Source organism: Onychostruthus taczanowskii, unplaced genomic scaffold (genome assembly GCF_017590055.1).
Source record: "Onychostruthus taczanowskii isolate IOZ18803 unplaced genomic scaffold, ASM1759005v1 scaffold11, whole genome shotgun sequence".
NCBI classification, from domain to species: domain Eukaryota; kingdom Metazoa; phylum Chordata; class Aves; order Passeriformes; family Passeridae; genus Onychostruthus; species Onychostruthus taczanowskii.
This window is the reverse complement of record NW_024497629.1, coordinates 1,271,185-1,289,202: the sequence shown is the minus strand read 5'-3', so window position 1 is coordinate 1,289,202 and position 18,018 is coordinate 1,271,185. Positions and strand designations below refer to the sequence as shown.

Genomic DNA, 18,018 nt, shown 5'->3' with positions numbered 1-18,018 from the left:
TTTTTTTTTCTTCAAGAAATATGTGCTTATATGCCCTGAATTTATCCTAAGGCAGGTGTGGTTTATAAATGAACTGCAGAAGTGAACATTTTTCTGAGAGGCAGCAGATGCATTTGGCTGTATGCAGAAGGGCATTTCTTCATTTGCAGGTGGCTTACCAAAAAGGGACTGAAATTTTCATAATTATTTGTCATTCTCCTGTCAAAATTTCAAATGTATTTTTTTTCCTTTTGAAAGGCAAAAGTTTACATGATTGCAGCAGGGGTCATAGCAGGTGTGTATCTCCTTGGAATTGTCGTTCTTTTTCTTGGAGTAAAAGAAAGGGATGGTAAGTTATATTTAAATATGCCTCGATTTAATAATAGTTATTTCACATTCCTTTATTTAAAAGATTTTTATTGTATGCATTCTGCTTTTCTTAGATCCATATGCCTTAAATTCAGACAGAGCAATTCCTTTTTGTAAGGGGCTTGCACTCACCATGAAGCATGGTCCATATGTGAAGCTTACAGCTTCATTTCTTCTCATCTCGACAGCAGTTCAGGTAACTTCAGACCCTCTCAGTCTGTCTGTTGGCCTCGTTCCACTCCCAGCATGGGAGAGTCTGAAATGCAAATAACCTTTGGCTGGTGACTGGAGGGGTGATCTGGGGGGTGTTGCCTTCCCCTGTAAATCAGTAGGGAACCAGATCCTCTTCTGGTGCCTGGGGTCCTGTGTGGCTGGAGATGGTTCTTACAAAGGAGAAGCAAAGCCAAAGTCCTGACCATTTAAAGACTTTCTTTTTTTTCATAAAAGGTGAAGAACTAGTCCTAGTGACCCAATCTGGGTCATTCCGTGTTATCCATCCACAGTCTCCTGTGGTTTCAGTTTCTTAGAGAATGCTTTTTTTCTTCTGTCTGTTCCTCCCTCTGTGTGCCCTGTTTGAACTGTTGCCCCTCTCCTTTGTGTAGGTGACTGCTCTCAGATAGTGGCTGAACTGGGTCTTGTGGAGTCTTTTGTGACGGAAGGCATTAGGTCAGAGTAAGAAGACATTCAGAGGCAGGAGGTCTCACCTGTGTCAGAGTTAGGTAGAGCTCATTTTGAAATGAGGACCTACAATTGGATGTGGTTCTCACAAAAAGATGCAGTGCATCCTCCCATAGAGAGGAGCTGTAGAAAAGCCACTCAGTAAGAAACCCTCAGTCCCCATAAGTACAGCAGCCTTTTTAAGCTTCACTTTTAGGACATGTTCAATTCAGTAAATATATTATTTTACTCTGAACTTGTGCATATCAGTTGAAGTTTGATTTATTTTGAAAAGCAAATAATTATCACATTTTTGTCAAGAGACTATTAGTCACGTGAACCATTGATCAAGGGAGTAGCAGGACAGAAGGCAAGAATATGACATGTAAGAGAGCAGTGCTGTGCTCACCAGCAGTCCTGGTGAATTATTAAGTTCCTTGGAAGGACTGCTTAAAAGTTTGTTTGCCAAAGAAGCACTGAACTTTTTTGTTGGCCTGGATTTGGGCACAGCAGCTGCTAGTCCTTGCTGGAATACCCAAGGGTGAGAAACAATAACAGAAGTTATTTCTGCTCATGTCTGGGATCTGCAGGTACTGTGAGCAACTGCAGAGACAGGGAGAAGATGAAAGATGAAGGGTCCCTTATTGTCCACATCCTTCCAGCATCCCCTCAGTCAGCAGGGATATAGAGCACATCTGGTTGCTGGCAGCCAGCTACTTGCTGGCAGCACCCAGAGAGGAAAAGATCATCTGTCAGTCCATGTCTCTGTGTTTTGCTCTTTGTGCAGACTGAAGGGAAGGTGTGAGGGGAGGCAGAAGCTGGAAGCTCTGTTACTCCAGTTGAGCCAGGATGAGCAACCCTCGCTGCTGTTACTTGAGGGAGGGACACTGATTTTGTGGAATTTAGAGAGTGGATTGCTGCTCCGCAAAAGGAATAGGCAGGTAAAGATGCATTGGCTGTAATTCCAGAGTGTGATATCCTATGTCTAAAATTAGGGCAGCATAAACAGGGACACAAATTAAGGAAGGGCTTTGTGGCAATAGAGATAGGATACAACTTTTTGGATATCCTAATTTGTGTCCAGGTGATTGGCCACCTGTAATCTACAAGCACACAAAGGGAGCAAGAATTGATCATGCTGCTGTGGCATGAGTATTAAACCCTCCTCTGTCACTCTGCTTCTGCAGAATTGCTGAAGCTGACCCTCCATCATATTCTGGTGCTCAGAATCCCCCTGAGTTCTGCAGAAGCATGGTGCTGGCAGTGGCTTCACCTGTCACATAGCACAGTGCAGTCAGATCCTCCCATCTGATGAGGATTCAGATGTAGGGAGATATCTGGCCCAAAGCTACACTCCGCAGCTGAGGGTGCATACAAAACCAGCTGCTTTACTACAGGAAGTTGGCAGGAGTGTTATTACAGCTGAAATGTTACTTGTTTTGGAGTCAGAGCTTCTGGAGAAAGATTTATGGCCTTGCTGGGGAAGAGAAAGGGCAGTTTCTAGCGGTAGCCTGCAGCTGAGACAACACAAGGCAACTGGGACATAGGGAATAAAGCCTCAAGACAGAATTCTTTCATAGGGCCATTTCTGTTTTGGTCAATTTTATGCTCTATTAGGTGTGGCTTGCCTCTTGCTTGCCCCAGTATTACTGGCATGTTATTCCAATGGTAATGGGACAGTTACTGCTTCTTTAAATTGTTGTAAACAAGGCAAGAATGAGACTCCCAAACAAAGCAGTCACCAACTATACTTAATTACCATGGAGTGTGATGCAATTTCTGTCTTTTTAAAATTTTCCTTTGTCTTTTGGTGGTCACCAAATGTCTGAAATTCCACAGCTGGAGCAGGGAAACTTTGTCCTGTTCTGCACTCACGCTGCTGGCCTCCGCAATCACTTCCAGTATTTGGTGGTGACCATCTTGGTGAGTTGCACTTCTCTCCCAAATGTTACCTGGCTCTCGCTGGACTTTGGCAAAAAGTTACAGAAGACAAGAAGAGTTTTGTGTCTCAGCAGAGCTGTTAGGAAGTTACACTATCTTTTGCATCATCTGTTTGAAGTTTGGTGTTCCCTCCACGCTGCATTTCTGAAAAAATAGTGGTTTGGAGCTTTTAATTCATTCCTTGTTGGTTTTGCCTGTAAGCCACAGCTTCTATAAAAGACAGAACCTGCTTCTAGAAAGGAGGTCTGGAATTTTACCTCCTTTGTCCCTTTCCCCAGTCCTATGTGCTGAAAACTAAGCAACTTCAATTTGCATATTCATACACACGACTCCTCTGGGCTAGGCAGCTCACAAGGATAAATATTTAAAATACCCAGAAATATGAAGATTCCTCTCTAGAGCAATTGGCAGTGTGACAAAAAGATCCTTTTACAGAATCTTTTTTCTTAACATACAGAAGTAGAATTCTGCTTGCTTAGGTGATACTTACCCTTTCCCACATTATAAGACATATCTTTTCCAAAACCATTAAACCAAGGTGTTGGAGAGCAAAAGAGGAGTGCTGGGTATCTTAAGACTCTGCACCAAGAAGAGAGACAAGAGACAGTAGAGTTAAAGTAAAGACTGAAATATAACTAACAATTAGATGACATTTAAATAAAGGTCAAGTGTAAGGCTGTCATTAGTAGCAGTACTTCAGTGCATAGGTACTACATTGCTTGTGGTTGTTGCTGCTGTGGGTGAGTAGTTCAGTGTCTGAAACAGTAATGTCAGCTGCAAGCAACTATTTCTCTTACAGATTGTTCCTAAGAAGGGACACACTGTATGGAATGTACTCTTAAGTATATCTTAGGATAGGTTCATCTTGCACTTCAACTTTCTTCCTGTACCATGGGGTAGAGCTAAATTCACTCATCATTTGTCAGGTTCAGGCAGTGTGGCAAAAGGCATTAGCGCCAAGTGTGGCTGTTTGCAGTATGTTTGAACTTTAATGACTGAGCACAGCTATGACTGCTGTGCCTTGCATTAGAAAAGGAAATTTTAAGACACTATTTTCTGAGATTTGACTGTAGAAAACCCTCTGATGGATAGCTTAACAATGAATTTTAAAAAGTCACTCAAAGGATGAGGAGAAGCAAGCATCTCCATGTTCACCTTCCTTTCAGGTTTTTATGTACTAGACAAAAAGATGTCTGTGAGCTCTACAGCTGAAGAAGACAGTGGAAGCAAGCACAGTACAGGTTTTTGTCCCTTGTAGGTATCAGCAGTGGTGAGCGTTCCCTTCTGGCAGAAGTTTCTGCAGAGATTTGGCAAGAAGTGTGCAGCATGTGGGATTTCGGTAAGCAAATCCTCTGAGGAAAAAAATTCTGCTTGTGCTCATTTCGCTTGACAACAAGCCACTTCAGGAGCTCTTTCAAGTGCTTGTAACATCAATCTATGTGAAATTTGCTCGTTCCAGAGTTTGTTTTAAATCACTATACCAAATTTCAGACAGATTCCAAGTTTCCAAGGGAAACTTTTGAAAAATGGATTGATGCTGGAGGGAGGTCCCAGTTTATTTAAGAATCTGCACAAATTCTCGTCATTTGAAGATCTCAGAACTGAGCTTCAATAAGGTTTTATAAATTCAGATCTGAGTTGCCTCATGTTGACAAGTTATCTGTTGTGCAAGGCTTGTTTTGTCTTTGTTATATGCTGCTGAGGTGTCTGTAATGCAGTCTCACAGAAGGAAACAAAAGTCTGTTAGACACCCCCTCTAGGAGCATCCACATCCCTCTGAATAGGGAGGGAGAGTTATTAGTGAAGTAAAGAAAGAGGTGACCTACCTGAGAAAAGAAGCCTAGTTTAACTCTGACACAGCTCTGCAAAGCCAGCTCAGTGAGCCTGCCCTTGTCACTGATGGATTATTTTAAGTCCCTTACTTAGTGCAGACAGCAGCAATTTTCTGTCATCATCCTTGGTGAGTTATTGTGTAGGCCTGTTCCTCCCCATTTTCCCCCTGTTTACCTTCAATTACTTATGAAAGAGGAAAGAAAAATTGCCTTGTGCACAACAAAGCAGGAGGACTTGAAAAATCCAGCCCAAAGCTATATGTCAAAATTTGAACAAAGCTGAAAAATTTAGGTCTGGTGGCAGAGTTGAACAGTTATAATTTTTGGAATTAAAAGCTGTGTTGTAATGACTTCCAGAGAATCAGAAGTAACTTTAAAACCCAAGTTCCAAATATGTTGAATTGTGATGTGTTTTGAAGTAGGTATCTGGAATTTGAGGCCCATCTTTATTTCTTTTTACCACTTGAGCAAAGAAATTGCCAAAAGCAGTATTGGCCCATTGACTAGACCTGGGAATGCAGATTTCCTCCTTAGGAAATCTCCTCCTCTGTCTACTTGGCTACAAAAAATGCTTTCTTCAACCAACTTGGCTCTATAAATTTAGTTTTACATGACTGGAAAGCCTGTCAGCACCTCTGTAAACATGGTTTAACTTAATTTTACAGTTGAGTTGCTTGACTGTTATGGTCTAAGTGGGGGATGGATTTAAAAAAAGCCACCTTTCTGTTTCACCTTGGAGACATTTCTCAGGGGACTCAGTGTGTGCTCAGTGATGGATTTTGTGTCTGACAATGCACCACAGGAGCTTTCTACCCTGCCACCTGGTGTGATCTGTACAACTAATCTGTACTCTCCCACTATGAAATAAAAGCACATCATTTAAGGCTCCTAAGTTTGTCATTGGGGAATGTTCTACTGGAAGGGAAGGAGACAGGGAAGAAACTTTTTTTTTTTTTTTTTTTTTTTTTTTTTTTTTTTTTTTTTTTTTTTCTCTCTAAAACCTCACTCAGCTTTCAGGGTGAACATGAATTACCAATTGGAAATTCAGTTTCCTGAAAAAAAAGGTCACAGTGCTCCAGACTAATTTTTCCTGTTAAGGTGAGCCTGTGTTGAAGAGAGCCCTCAAAAAGTTTAGAAGGGGTAGATAAGCAACAAGAATCTGGGGTTTCTTCCATTGATATTTCTCTCTTTTTACCCATTCCCCCAAAAGAGATGACCATCAAGTCTTACTACTGATTAAGTATCTCAAGTTCCTAGAAGTTTAAAGCCTAGAATTTCTGGAATTAGCAGGAATTAGCCTGCTCCCAAGCAGGATACTTGATATCATTCTTAGCATATTGTGGATAGCATCCAGAACCAGGTTGGTGCACAAGCTGGAAATTATTCTCTCCTGTTTATTTCCTTCATCTTCCACGTGCTGTGTTCATTTAGGTGTCTGCTCTGCCCTCACGGGGCAAACACTGAACTTACACTTGGTAAGTCTCAGCTGGTGACTGAAATTGAAGTTGTCACGAGAAATTTTAAGAAGTGTGACATCTTCTTGGTTCACAGTTTTGGCAAGGCGTCTAAAAACAAACATGGCTCTCTTCCACAATTCTAGCTTCCATCCTAGACAACAGTGGGTTTTGCAGGATTTAGTGAAAATAAGAGCACCTCCTCACAGATATGCAATTGTTTATTTGCCATCTATGAGCGCTGTGCAGCATGGAGAGATGCCTTTGGATGAGTCCTGGCTCTGCAGCCCCATTTCCACTCTCCCATCCTGTTTCCACTCACATGCTCCCTGCACCTTTTCCTGATTCGCCCTTCACAATGCGCTGCTGCAGAGACCAGAGCCACCCTCAGCATCCCAGCAGGGTCACCTTGCACGGCGCTGCCAGGGCACGGATGGAAGGCACAGGATAACTGTGGGATCTGGTTTATAACCCAGAGGGCAGCAGCCTTGTGACAAGGGAGCAGATGCCAGTAACAGAGTATTTGCTTTGCAAGTAAGACAGAAGGAGCTGCATTAGCTGTTTATTGCAGTGGGAGCACTGCCCCCATGACTGCGCTGCCACTGCATGAGCGAGGCTTTAGGGCATTGTAACCTCAGTCCTGCTGGCCCTGCTTCTCTTTCTCCAGGAAATTACAGTTACAATGATTATTAGTATCGATCTGGAATTTTGTTTAAGTGCTTTGGTTTCTGAGTGGGTGCCCTATGTGGAGCATAAGGCAGTCATAAAATTGCTTATAGACAACATAAAATCTGATATTGCTGGAGTGCTCTCTTGTGGTGAAATAACGATTTTGCCACAACACCGGGCTAATGCAAGGATTATCTGCCTGTGCTGGGAACTTGCAGTCAGAAAAGGTTATTTTCTGCCTCCTTAGCTTGGGAGCAAATGCTTTAGATGGGAAATGCATTTAAAACATAAACATAATGGATTAGACTCTAGGACTCCCAGAATCACTCATCATACAGAACTGTAAATAGCAGTGCTTTGGGGAATCACTCTCTGTGAAAGCTCTTATGCCCTCAGCTCCCAAGCTGCACGTATAGAGGATTGAAACACTTAATGTTAAACTAATCCCCATCATTAAAAAGCCCTGTAGATAAGCCCCTGGTTCTGGATTCTACATGTGCTGCTGTGCCTGTGGTTCACAGGCATGGGAGATGGAGCATGTGACGGGTATAGGACAGCTGGGCAGTAGGCATTCAATCAACATTTAAAATAGTGGATTTTCAGTCCTGTAAGCCCATTGCTTCAAGCTGAAGTTGAAGAAATCTAGTGACTCTAACTACTGCCAGAAAACAAGCATCCCAAATTAATTTGGTTTTGAGGGTAACCTCTGTGGCTGTCATGCAGTGTCATGAGTGGATCCGGCTGTGGGGAGTGGAGTAAACCACTCTGACTTTTGGGTTTATTTATTGCTGAGTATGTATATGGCTTTAAAGTGGTGATTGGTAATGAAAGCAAATTCTTCCTCATCAAGGCTGAAGGTGATTGGAGAAATGGTGTATTTACAGTTTAAAATGACCACTGAAGCCCTGCCACTCCCCTTGAAATGCAGTATGAGGATGTTTTAAGGCATTGTCTCTAATAGTAAATTAAATAGTTCCAGTGCCTAGAATAGAAATGGACATTTGGTGATCTCTGTTATTTAACTGGCAGAAAAATCTTTGTCCAAGCTGATTAGCAATCTCCTGAGAATTATCAGCGTTCATGGATAAGGGAAGAGCAACTGAAAGTGTCTAGCTGGACTTGTGCAAAGCATGTTACACTGTCCTGCACGATATCCTTGTCTGTAAGCTGGAGGGGCATGGATTTGGTGGATGGACCACTCAGTGCATAAGGAATTGGTTGCATGGTGGCACCCAAACAGCTGTGGTCAATGGCTCAGTGTCCAGGTGGGGGCCAGTGAGGAGTGTCAGCCCCAGGGCTGTTCTGGGACCAGGGCTGTTCAACGTCCTTGTCAGGGACATGGAGGGAGGGACTGAGGCACCCTCAGCAGGTTTGCTGAGCTGTGTGGTGCAGGTGACATGCTGCAGGGAAGGGATGCCATCCTGAGAGGCCTGGATAGGCTTGAGAGGTGAGCACATGGGAACCTCAGGAAGCTCAGCAAGCCCAAGAACAAGATCCTGCACCTGGGTCAGGGCAACCCCAAACACAGAAACAGTCTGGGCAGTGAATGGAATGAGAGCAGCCCTGAGGAGAAAGAAATGGGGATGTTGGTTAGCAAGATGCTCGAGATTACCCAGCAATGTGAACTTGCAGCCTACAAAACCAAGCACTTCAAAACCAGTGTGGGCAGCAGCTGAGGGAGAGGATTCTGCCCCTCTGCTCTGCTCTCATGAGACCCCTCCTGCCATGCTGCATCCATCTCTGGGAACCACAACCTCAGAAGGTTGTGGACCTGGTGGAGTGAGTCCAAAGGAGGACCACAAAAATGATCAAAGGGTTAGAGCACCTGTACCATGAAGGCAGGCTGAGAGGGCTAGGGCTGTTTAGCCTGGAGAAGAAAAAGCTCTGGGAAGACCTTAGAGCCTCTTCCAGTGCCTAAAGCAGCTTCAAGAGAGCTGGAAAGGGACTTCCTACAGGGGCATGGAATGATAGGACAAAGGGGAATGGCTTTAACCTGATCGGTAGATTAAGATTGGATACTAGGAAGGAAGAAATTATCTACTCAAAACCTGATCCTGGCTTACTTCGTGGCCTTCGTCTCTGGTCTGAGCATTGCAGCATCTCTTCTCTTGCCATGGTAGGAGAATTTTACATTTGAGGTGGGGAATGGATATATTTCTGCATTACATGTATGTATTACTGCATGGAATTTGCCTCTGAAAACGGCAGAATATGGCAGGAGTCACTTCTTCTAAGAATCTTTTTTTGGTTTTGTAGTGAATGCTATTATACAGTGATATGAGCTTGTTGTCCTGTTGTTAACAGACTACATCCACCATAACTGTAGCTGCTTTTTGTACATGAGAACATGTAAATTAATCAATAATCTAAGTAGCTATACAATGTGTGATAACATTGCTTCAGGAATTATGAAGTTAGGCAAATCAATTAATGCTGAGCAATTAAGAATGTAGCAGAGGACACATAAGGCAAACTATGTCTAACCCTACTTTTTATAAGGGCATGAAGTTATAGAACAAGGGGTAATGGCTTTAAACTGAAAGATGATAGATTTAGATTAGGTTATAGAAAGAATTTCTTTATTGTGAGGGTGGTGAGGCCCTGGCACAGGCTGCCCAGAGAAGCTGTGGCTGCCCCATCCCTGGAAGTGTTTAAGGTCAGGCTGGATGAGGCTTGGAACAACCTGGGATAGTGGAAGGTGTCCCTGCCCATGGCAGGGGGCTGGAATGAGATGAGCTTTAAAGTCCCTTCCAACCCAAACCATTCCATGATTCTGTGTGTCCCTGCTTGAGTAGTCCTTTGGTATGGATCCTATGCTCAAAGTTATGACTATAAGAAACCAAGAATTCAAGGTCCTTTGCACCTGAGGACTGAAAATAAGTGTGGGAAAACAACCCAAGGATGAGCATGGCTGGACAGTTCCTCTTCAGACTGAATAATTGTTATTGAGATCATATTAACCAGAAAGCAAGACCGTTGCTGAGAGCACTGTTTTCCATAACTTGTTTGTATAATGCCCTGAAAATTCCAAGAGATCATGGAATACATAGTTTGAAATTAGTTGTCAGACTGTGTAAGCTTTTCTGCACAGAGGGTGAGAAGACTTTTCTTTTTCCAACAGTAAATGATTACATATATTGGAAATAAAATGTCAATTCACAATTAACATTCAAGCAGCTTCCATTCTAATTCTCTCCATTACCTAATTCAGTCTCTTTGAAATGGAAAGAGAATAGGTTTCATTGGTTTCTGAAAATGTTGTTACCTTGTCAGAAGAGTTATTTCAGAGTGCAACTATTCAGACATTCAGAGTCCCTTGAAATCTTAAGAAATGTGGTGGGGGTTTTGTTGTTCTTTTTTAATATCACAACTTCTGGTTGGAATGACAGACAGATTAGGAAATTATGTCACCTCTCAAGTGTTTGATGGCTTTTCAGTGATTTTCCACATTGTAATATATGGCCATGATTTTCTTACACAGTTTTTGTCCTCCTTTCCAGGAGTAGAACCTTTTTAACTGGATTCTTTCATATGCATGGCTGCATCAATCAGCTTAAAAATGGAGGAGGGCTGTGCTCTATTTCATTAAGTTTGGACTCTGAAAAGAAATTTTGTATTGAGTTTTTCATTTATCTTGCTCACTTCTAGGTCAATGCTGCCTGATGTTGTTGATAACTTTCGCCTTCAGAATCCTCATGGGAAAGGACATGAAACCATTTTCTATTCTTCTTATGTTTTTTTTACCAAGATGTCAGCAGGAATTGGCTTAGGAATTTCTGCAGCAGGACTGGAGTAAGTAACACTGCGTTTCCGCTTAGTGGATCTACTCTGAAAGCATTCTGAGGTTACAACACTTTTACCCGGTGGAGTTAATTGCATTCATGCCCTGAGCCTGAAAGTGCCAGCAGCTCCAGATGGCTGACCACTAAAGACAGGATTGGTGCCATCTAGGCCAGACAACTGAACATTAAGTTACTTGCCCTGACATTGTTCTACTCAGAAAAACCTGACTTCCCTTTAGATTTTCCTCTTTTCAATTACTCATGTAAATTTTAGTGGCTTATATGAATAAAGAACTAAACACGAAGGCGCAGCAGATGAAGGTCCCCCACAGGTGATACAGGTGCTTTGTGCATTCCCTGTTGCACCTGAACTGGACTCTATGAGCTTGTAAGACTTTACATGGATTGGAGTGCTTTCAGGAGTGCCAGAGACCTTTCATGTTCAGCACGAAAGGATCACCAGTTCCTGCATGGTTTTAGGGAACTGGATACAGATCAGGGTCAGGAACAGCCTTTCTCACAGCTCTCCCTGTCCCCCAGATCATGTCACTTTAAGGGAGGGTTTATGGTCTCTTTCCACTTGGTCTTGTCTGTTCTGACCAGACAGGTTGAGTAAGTGGCCAGGCATCTCCTGCCCTCCCTTTGTGCAAGACCTGGCAGAAAGGGCCTGTGCCTGTCCCTGCTACAGCACACAATAAATACTTAGAAGGGAAATCTAGCCCTCAGCTCCAGATTAGGTTCTGGTAACCAGAATGTTTTGCTTTGGGATCTTGAGCTGAAATTGCTAAATAACAGGCAATGTTGGCTGAATGTTTTGGGCTTAGGGATTTAACTGCTTATTGCTAAAACCTTCAAACAATTCGCTGTTCCCCAATTAGTTCCTTTTCAATTGCATTCCAGTTGGGTTCCAGTAATTTGCCAAGGCAGATGTTTGTGGGAGAACACAGAAGACAGAGCGATGCCAAATGAGCTTTCATTGGGTGGATGTTCAGAAGAAAAACTCATTCCACAAATTGGGAGTAGGAATTTGAGTATATCAGCAGTTGTGGGACTGCATGGAAGCCCTGAATCAATGAAGTGTACCTAACTCTGAGCACTTGAGTAAATTTGTCTATCTTGAGACGAGTGCTTAAGTGTGTGTTTAAATTAAAATTAATTATTGCTGTTGAAATTGGTGAAATTACTTCCATGCTTTTAAAGCAGAGCTTGAATACTTTGCTGAATATTAATAGGAAACACATAACAGATTAATTTCACATAACCACAGAACCACAGAATGGGTAGGCTGGAAGGGACCACAGTGGCTCATCTGCTTCCAACCTTCCTTGCTCAAGCAGAGTGATCCCAGAGCACAGGCACAGGATTGTGTCCAGATGGTTCTGGAATATCTCCAGTGAAGGAGACTCCACAGCCTCTCTGGACAATCTATTCAGGGCTCAGTCATTGCACAGGAAAGAAGTTCTGCCTCATGTTCAGGTGGAACTTGCTGGGCATCAGTTTATTTCCTTACATGGGATCCCACAATCCTTTCTTTAAAAGTATGCAAGCAATTGGATAGATTTCAAATAATGAACCTAAATGTTATATATAATAACAAGAAAATGCAGAGATAATGCAGTAATCTGAAGTCAAGCACAAAAATGAGGTTTGAAAAACACAATTTGAAATGTAGTGGGGAGAAGGAAGAGAGGTGGAGGGAAAATGGAAGAAAATTCTTGAAGAGTAGGGAGGGTGGGAGAAGGAAGCCTTCAGGTGAACAGCAGCCTTTTAGCTTTGGACATACACACATCACTTGTTTCCATTTGTTTAGGTTTACTGGGTACAAGCCAGGGATATGCAGACAGTCAGATGATGTGATCCTCACACTGAAACTCCTCATTGGAGCAGTCCCTGCCATCCTCATCCTTTTAGGTTTATTTATACTTCTTTTCTACCCCATCACTGAAGAAAGTCGGAAAGAAACAAAGCTTGCCCTTGAAGAGTTAAGGTAAGTTTGGACTGGCAGTGAAACAGCAACAACACCCCTGCAGTAGCTCTTAATCATACTGTGAAAATTATTATTGTAAAGAATCCCTATATTCCTTACAACAAAATAAAACAATGTGCTCTTAGTCAAATTATTAACGGAATGGGACCATGACATGTTCCAGTATCTCTTTTTTGTAGTGCAGTACAACCTGCTTAGAGGACCATTTATCAGAAATTTCAGCTGCCCTATTTATGTTTTCTCTGGAGTGGCTCACAAAGCACTATTGTGGTACATTGTTTCAGGCCAGAAAAGAGGAATATTCTACATAGATTAAATTTGCGGGGGTAATGTGAATAGCTACAATTTACTTTTATACAGAAGAAAATGTTATGTTGTTGACTGCATTCTTGGCGTTTATGGGATACAAGAAACATCCAAACCATTTAGAAGTGTAGGCAGAAAAGATTGTGGGAGAAAAAAAGAGGTCAGCTTTGAACTATTCTTTCCCTTTTTATTCTGTCACTCTCCCTTCCTCCTTTTTCCTCCTTCCCCAAGGAAAATCTTGTCTAGCTCAAATTCATCCACCTCTGTCAACTCTTGAGGATATACATAAGGACAGTCCTAGCAGACTGATGGATAAAATACCAAAAAATATAGGTTGTTCCTTTGCCTTGGTTTTATTATCCCAATTTACTGGAATTGGAAACTGATTTCCATGCTAAGAGGTCCATTCCAGGACCTAAGCAAGGGTGCCTGGGATCAATTCTTGCCCTAAAATACTCAAGATATGTGCATAGGGTTAACAGATATGACAAAGGCCTCCGTGCAGACTGGAGAGGACAGGGTAAACAATCTAAAACGGGACTGGTTCCTCTGTTCAGGAGCTTCAGTCATTGTCCAGAACAGCCACACCTTGCTTGGAGTTCTCAGCTGTTTGAGATTGCAAACTCAGCTTGATGAGTCAGCAGCGAAAGCCAGAAGTGTGTTCATGTATCATTTGTTCTGCTTTTACCAGGAGAAGCCATCAAAACACAGACAGCTTGGACAGCCACAAAAAGGACACCTCTGTCTGAAAGCTCTGAATGCAGTGGCTTTCCAAATACAGACTCACATCCCATCAACAACTCTGTGAGAGTTTTCTAGGTCATTTCTCTGCTCACATTTTATCAAAAAGTACAAAGGATGATTCTGACATAGCCAGTAATGAAATCAAGAGAGGAGACCCTGGTGCAAATATACACCTAACTCCATGTACTGTGCTAGAAAAGACATTGCACATGTTCAGAAATGCAAGCTATTGAAGGCTTGGGGATTTTTGTTTGGTTTTTTTCAGTGATTCATGGGAAGCTGTGATCCTGTTCATGGGAGATTTTATGCATTTGTAAATTAAGAGAAAAAAAAAAAAAAAAGAGTAAATGTGACCAGAGCATCTTTGAAGGTTCTGAATTGGAAAATACTCACAAGGGTCATTGAGTCCAATTCATGATGCACCATCCAAGTATTAACTCACAATATGCTTCACCCTTGGGGGCTAGGGTGGATTTTCAGCACAATCTCTACCTGTAACTTGCACACTATTGTGTTTGGAAAGCACTTGGGAACTTGAAGTATACTATATGAAGTTAGGATTTATTTTGTTTTGAAATTAAGCAAATCACTCATGCAAACATATTTTGAGGATTTTTTTTCATTTTTTTTTGAAAGAGATTTTGATATAATCTAAGTTTATAGATTCTACAAGAAATAGAACTCTGCATTTCCTGTTACTGATGTTTTCTGAAACCTGTAAACTGATCTCTGTTAGAGAATGAGAACTTCGCGTTTTCAAAATCAACATCTCCCCTGATGATACGAAAAATCATAGTCCCTTCCAAAAATTATGTAATTCAAATTTCTTTAAATTTTGGCCTTTAAGTAATCACTATACCCATTTCTCACATGGTGTAGGCTCTCTGCCTCACAAAAAACCATGGCATGGGTATTAGTCTTAGTCTGCACCTATTTTGTAATAATGAGACTATACCAGTCTTTTAGATGGTGGCTTTTTTCAGTCAGGGATGTTATCATGCTTTAGATAGATCAACTCATTTCTACTATAGATTTATACTGTTGAGCACACTTTTTAAAAGAAAGACACACCTAATCTCAGGCACCTTCTGGAGCACTGAAGTTCAGACCTGTTCATTCTTGGCTTCTGTGATGGTTCCAGAGACTGGCTCCAAGCCTAAGCTAAAATGATGGGACTCTGAAGACATATCTAAATCTGGAAGGGAGAGTGAGGAACCCAAGAGGTTTGTTCACCTTGAAGAAATTATCACAATGCAAGACAAGCCATGAGTTTCATCCCACTGCCTTCCCTGTGTGCCTCTGTGAGTGCCTTTTTGCTTTACCAGAAGTGCCTTTGGAGGAGAGGCTTGCTGCTGTTCCAGAGCACCTGGAGGAAGTGGCCACCTGTAATTTGCTCAGGGCCATCAGGGAAGTGACTCACAGTGCTGGGCTGGAAAACTGAGAAAGATTTTGCTGAAGGACGCTGGGATGTAAAATCAGTGCAACCACGGAGCGTCTCATTGAGTTTGATACTGAAACCTTGTCAGGCAGGTTTGAAGTCAAAGGCCTTATGAACTGTCCTCAAAATGCTTAATTGTGAGGGTGCTTCTGAGGTATATTTGGAGTGTATGTGGGTAAGAGTTAACTTCATTTAGGATTTCTGTTGACTTGCCATCTAAGGCTGGGGTTTTTTGTTTTCTTCGTTGTTTCAGTTTTTGGACAAACCAAGATATGTTTGCTTGGGGCATATGTGTTTACAACAATAAAAACCATAAGCCTGTTTACAATTTTGAGTCTGATGGAATTTGAAATAGCAGATTTACTGCCCTTTGAAGTAGTTAAGTTATGTAGCAATATCACATAGCTCCAAAACATCGCAGAGAACAGTTTGCAGCATTGGATTTAATCTGTAATATTTGTGTATTTCTGAATAGTCACATTTAAAAATAATCAGAAGGCCCAGTAAAGGCTGTTAATGCTTTTTAATGGGATATGTTTTCAGCTACTATAAATCTGTAGCTACAAGGCAGTGGGTCCATGTCAGTTTATATTAACTGAACACTTTGCCCAGTGATAAAAGGGCTGCAGAAAGTGGTGGCTGGGGTTGAGCCATTTGAATGTGGCTTACAATACTATTTCCAGATCAGTTGTGCAGTTGCCTCTAAAACTGTATAACACCCAGTCTGAATTCAGACTCTTGGAAGGTAAACTTGGTTGATTGTAAACTGTTTTCTTCTTCTCCAGAGAGACAATGTGATCTTTATCTCACTGAAATATACTCTGTCCTAACTTTGCATATGGTACCAACAGGAACTGCCAAAACAAAAGATAAAGCTTCTGTACATTAAGTGAAGCAGACTATTTTCATATTTTGAAAATCTCATTATTTTATTTCATTATCAGAAATATAATGTTGATGTAATTTTGCTGAGAAAATGGGTGTAATTTTGCAAATCAGAAGAATGGAGGATTAAGTGCAGGATAAGATTATTTTTGTAACTTTCTTTTCTTAGGCTCAATGTTGGTGCAGTGAAATGAAAGAGATTTATATGTCTCTTGTCAGTTTTAAATGGCGTTTATGCCTTATGCATGTTCAGAACATGTGACTGAAAGAAGCAAATTTTTATGTTGACAAGCATTCAGATTAAATGCTAATCTAATGTAAACCTCTTGCCTTCCCACTGACTGTCAGTAACAGGAGCCAGGTTTAATTCCCAGGGGTTCTCCTTCAGGTAATATCCAAATACATTAAATAAGAATACGGGAGATTGGATTAAACCAGCTGGGTGCGTAAGGGACAGCACTTCCCCACCAGCACACAGGCAATTCCAACAAATATGGGAAGAAAAAAGAAGGATAAGAGAGTTGTGTGTCACTGGGTATTGCTCTGTAAGCCAAACCATGTCCAATTCCTTGTCCTTGCTGAAGTGTAGTGAGGGCAGCCCAAATCTTCCCTACTGGGCTGGTTACTGGCAGTCAGTAGCTGAGCTGGTCACCAGTCATAGAATCATGGAATCACTACAGTTGGAAAAGACCTTGAAGATCATCACGTCTAACCATCAACTCAGTCTTCTCCTCCAGTTTCATTGCTTTTCCTGCCTACAACAATGCTGACACCTTTCAAGCTTACCCCACCTCCCTAAAGGTTCCTGCTGGTGATCAAGTAACCCCATATCCCAGCTGCTGTTCCCACCAGGGACTGATGGAGGGGATTGCTGTTGGCCACCAGCTGTGCCTCTGTGTTCCCCTCCTGCCTTGCTGTCCCCTGCCTGTCCCTGAGCTCACTGACTGACCTTGGCTTAGCTGGATCAGATCCCTTCTGCCAAGTCCCCCACGTTAACAGGTGGACACCACCTCAGACATCTGTCCCTGGGGAGTCCCTGAAGGCTGGGACCTTCTGTGTCAGGTCACTGGCTTTTCAGGAAAGGCTCTGAAGATTTGAGTACTAATTCCTTAAGTCACTCCTGAACCTTATAACAATTGCTGCTTGATTCAATCCCTGCTGCATCCTCTCATCTTTATTCACCTTCAGCATTCTAAGTAGTGAAGAGGAAAATGTTTTAAAACAAACTGCTTTTGAGTTCAGAGTTTGTTTCCAAATATCACTTGTTCATTTACTTCTCTACTTGCCTTTCTGGGCTGTAGACAGAAAACACAGACTTAAATCAATCATCTTGAAAGGAGGAGTTTTCACACAGGAAACTTGGGTCCTTTCAAACCTGGTATTTGTTGTCCAGCTGTAAGATGAAGAGAGGGCAAGTTAGCTCAAAGTCCCACCCAATAGATCACCCAACAGCAGTTTAGTGATCAATCATATACATCATATGAATTTCATATCATAGTTATGAAAAAACAGTCTCAAAGTGTTACAATAGCCTTTTCCATAAGAAATCTGGACTGAAGCTCCGTTGGACTCATACAACAGGTGGGTGCAGGAGGGAATTTTGGTTTTGTGCAATTTCACTGCATGTTTTAACTTTCTGCAATTCTGCAGTTCAGCTACTCAGCAAGAGTGCTGAGTGTTATGGTTACAAGAATGTGTATATGCTGTAGGCTTAAACTATGATATCAGATGGCTTTCACTTCACAAACAGCAAACCTGCTGCACAAACCAGATGCTAACTCACTGAGAAGCTTCATTCAGAAGATGAAGGAGCAGCATTTGCCTGTCCTGGAGGCAGAGGAGGAAACTTTCTGCTATGTAACACCCGGGAATTTACAGTCTCTGAAGACACAAACTGGCATGATAGAGCTGAACAAAGAGAGGACACTTTTAAGCTGTGGCACTTTTCAGAGGGGTTGGGTCCTCAGTACCACTT

The 18,018-nt window shown here is 42.0% G+C and overlaps 1 protein-coding gene across 1 annotated transcript in view; it reads left to right on the top strand.

Annotated features, from left to right (window-relative positions):
* Nucleotides 1–15,914, top strand: part of MFSD2B (major facilitator superfamily domain containing 2B) — a 40,861-nt gene extending 24,947 nt beyond the window's left edge. The window contains 9 exon segments of the mRNA XM_041421715.1: nt 238–328; nt 423–544; nt 2,845–2,928; nt 4,205–4,285; nt 6,966–6,982; nt 8,928–9,017; nt 10,550–10,693; nt 12,494–12,670; nt 13,668–15,914. Of these exon segments, the coding sequence (XP_041277649.1) occupies nt 238–328; nt 423–544; nt 2,845–2,928; nt 4,205–4,285; nt 6,966–6,982; nt 8,928–9,017; nt 10,550–10,693; nt 12,494–12,670; nt 13,668–13,725 (864 nt within the window). The 3' untranslated portion in view covers nt 13,726–15,914.
* Nucleotides 15,915–18,018: the final 2,104 nt, after the last annotated feature.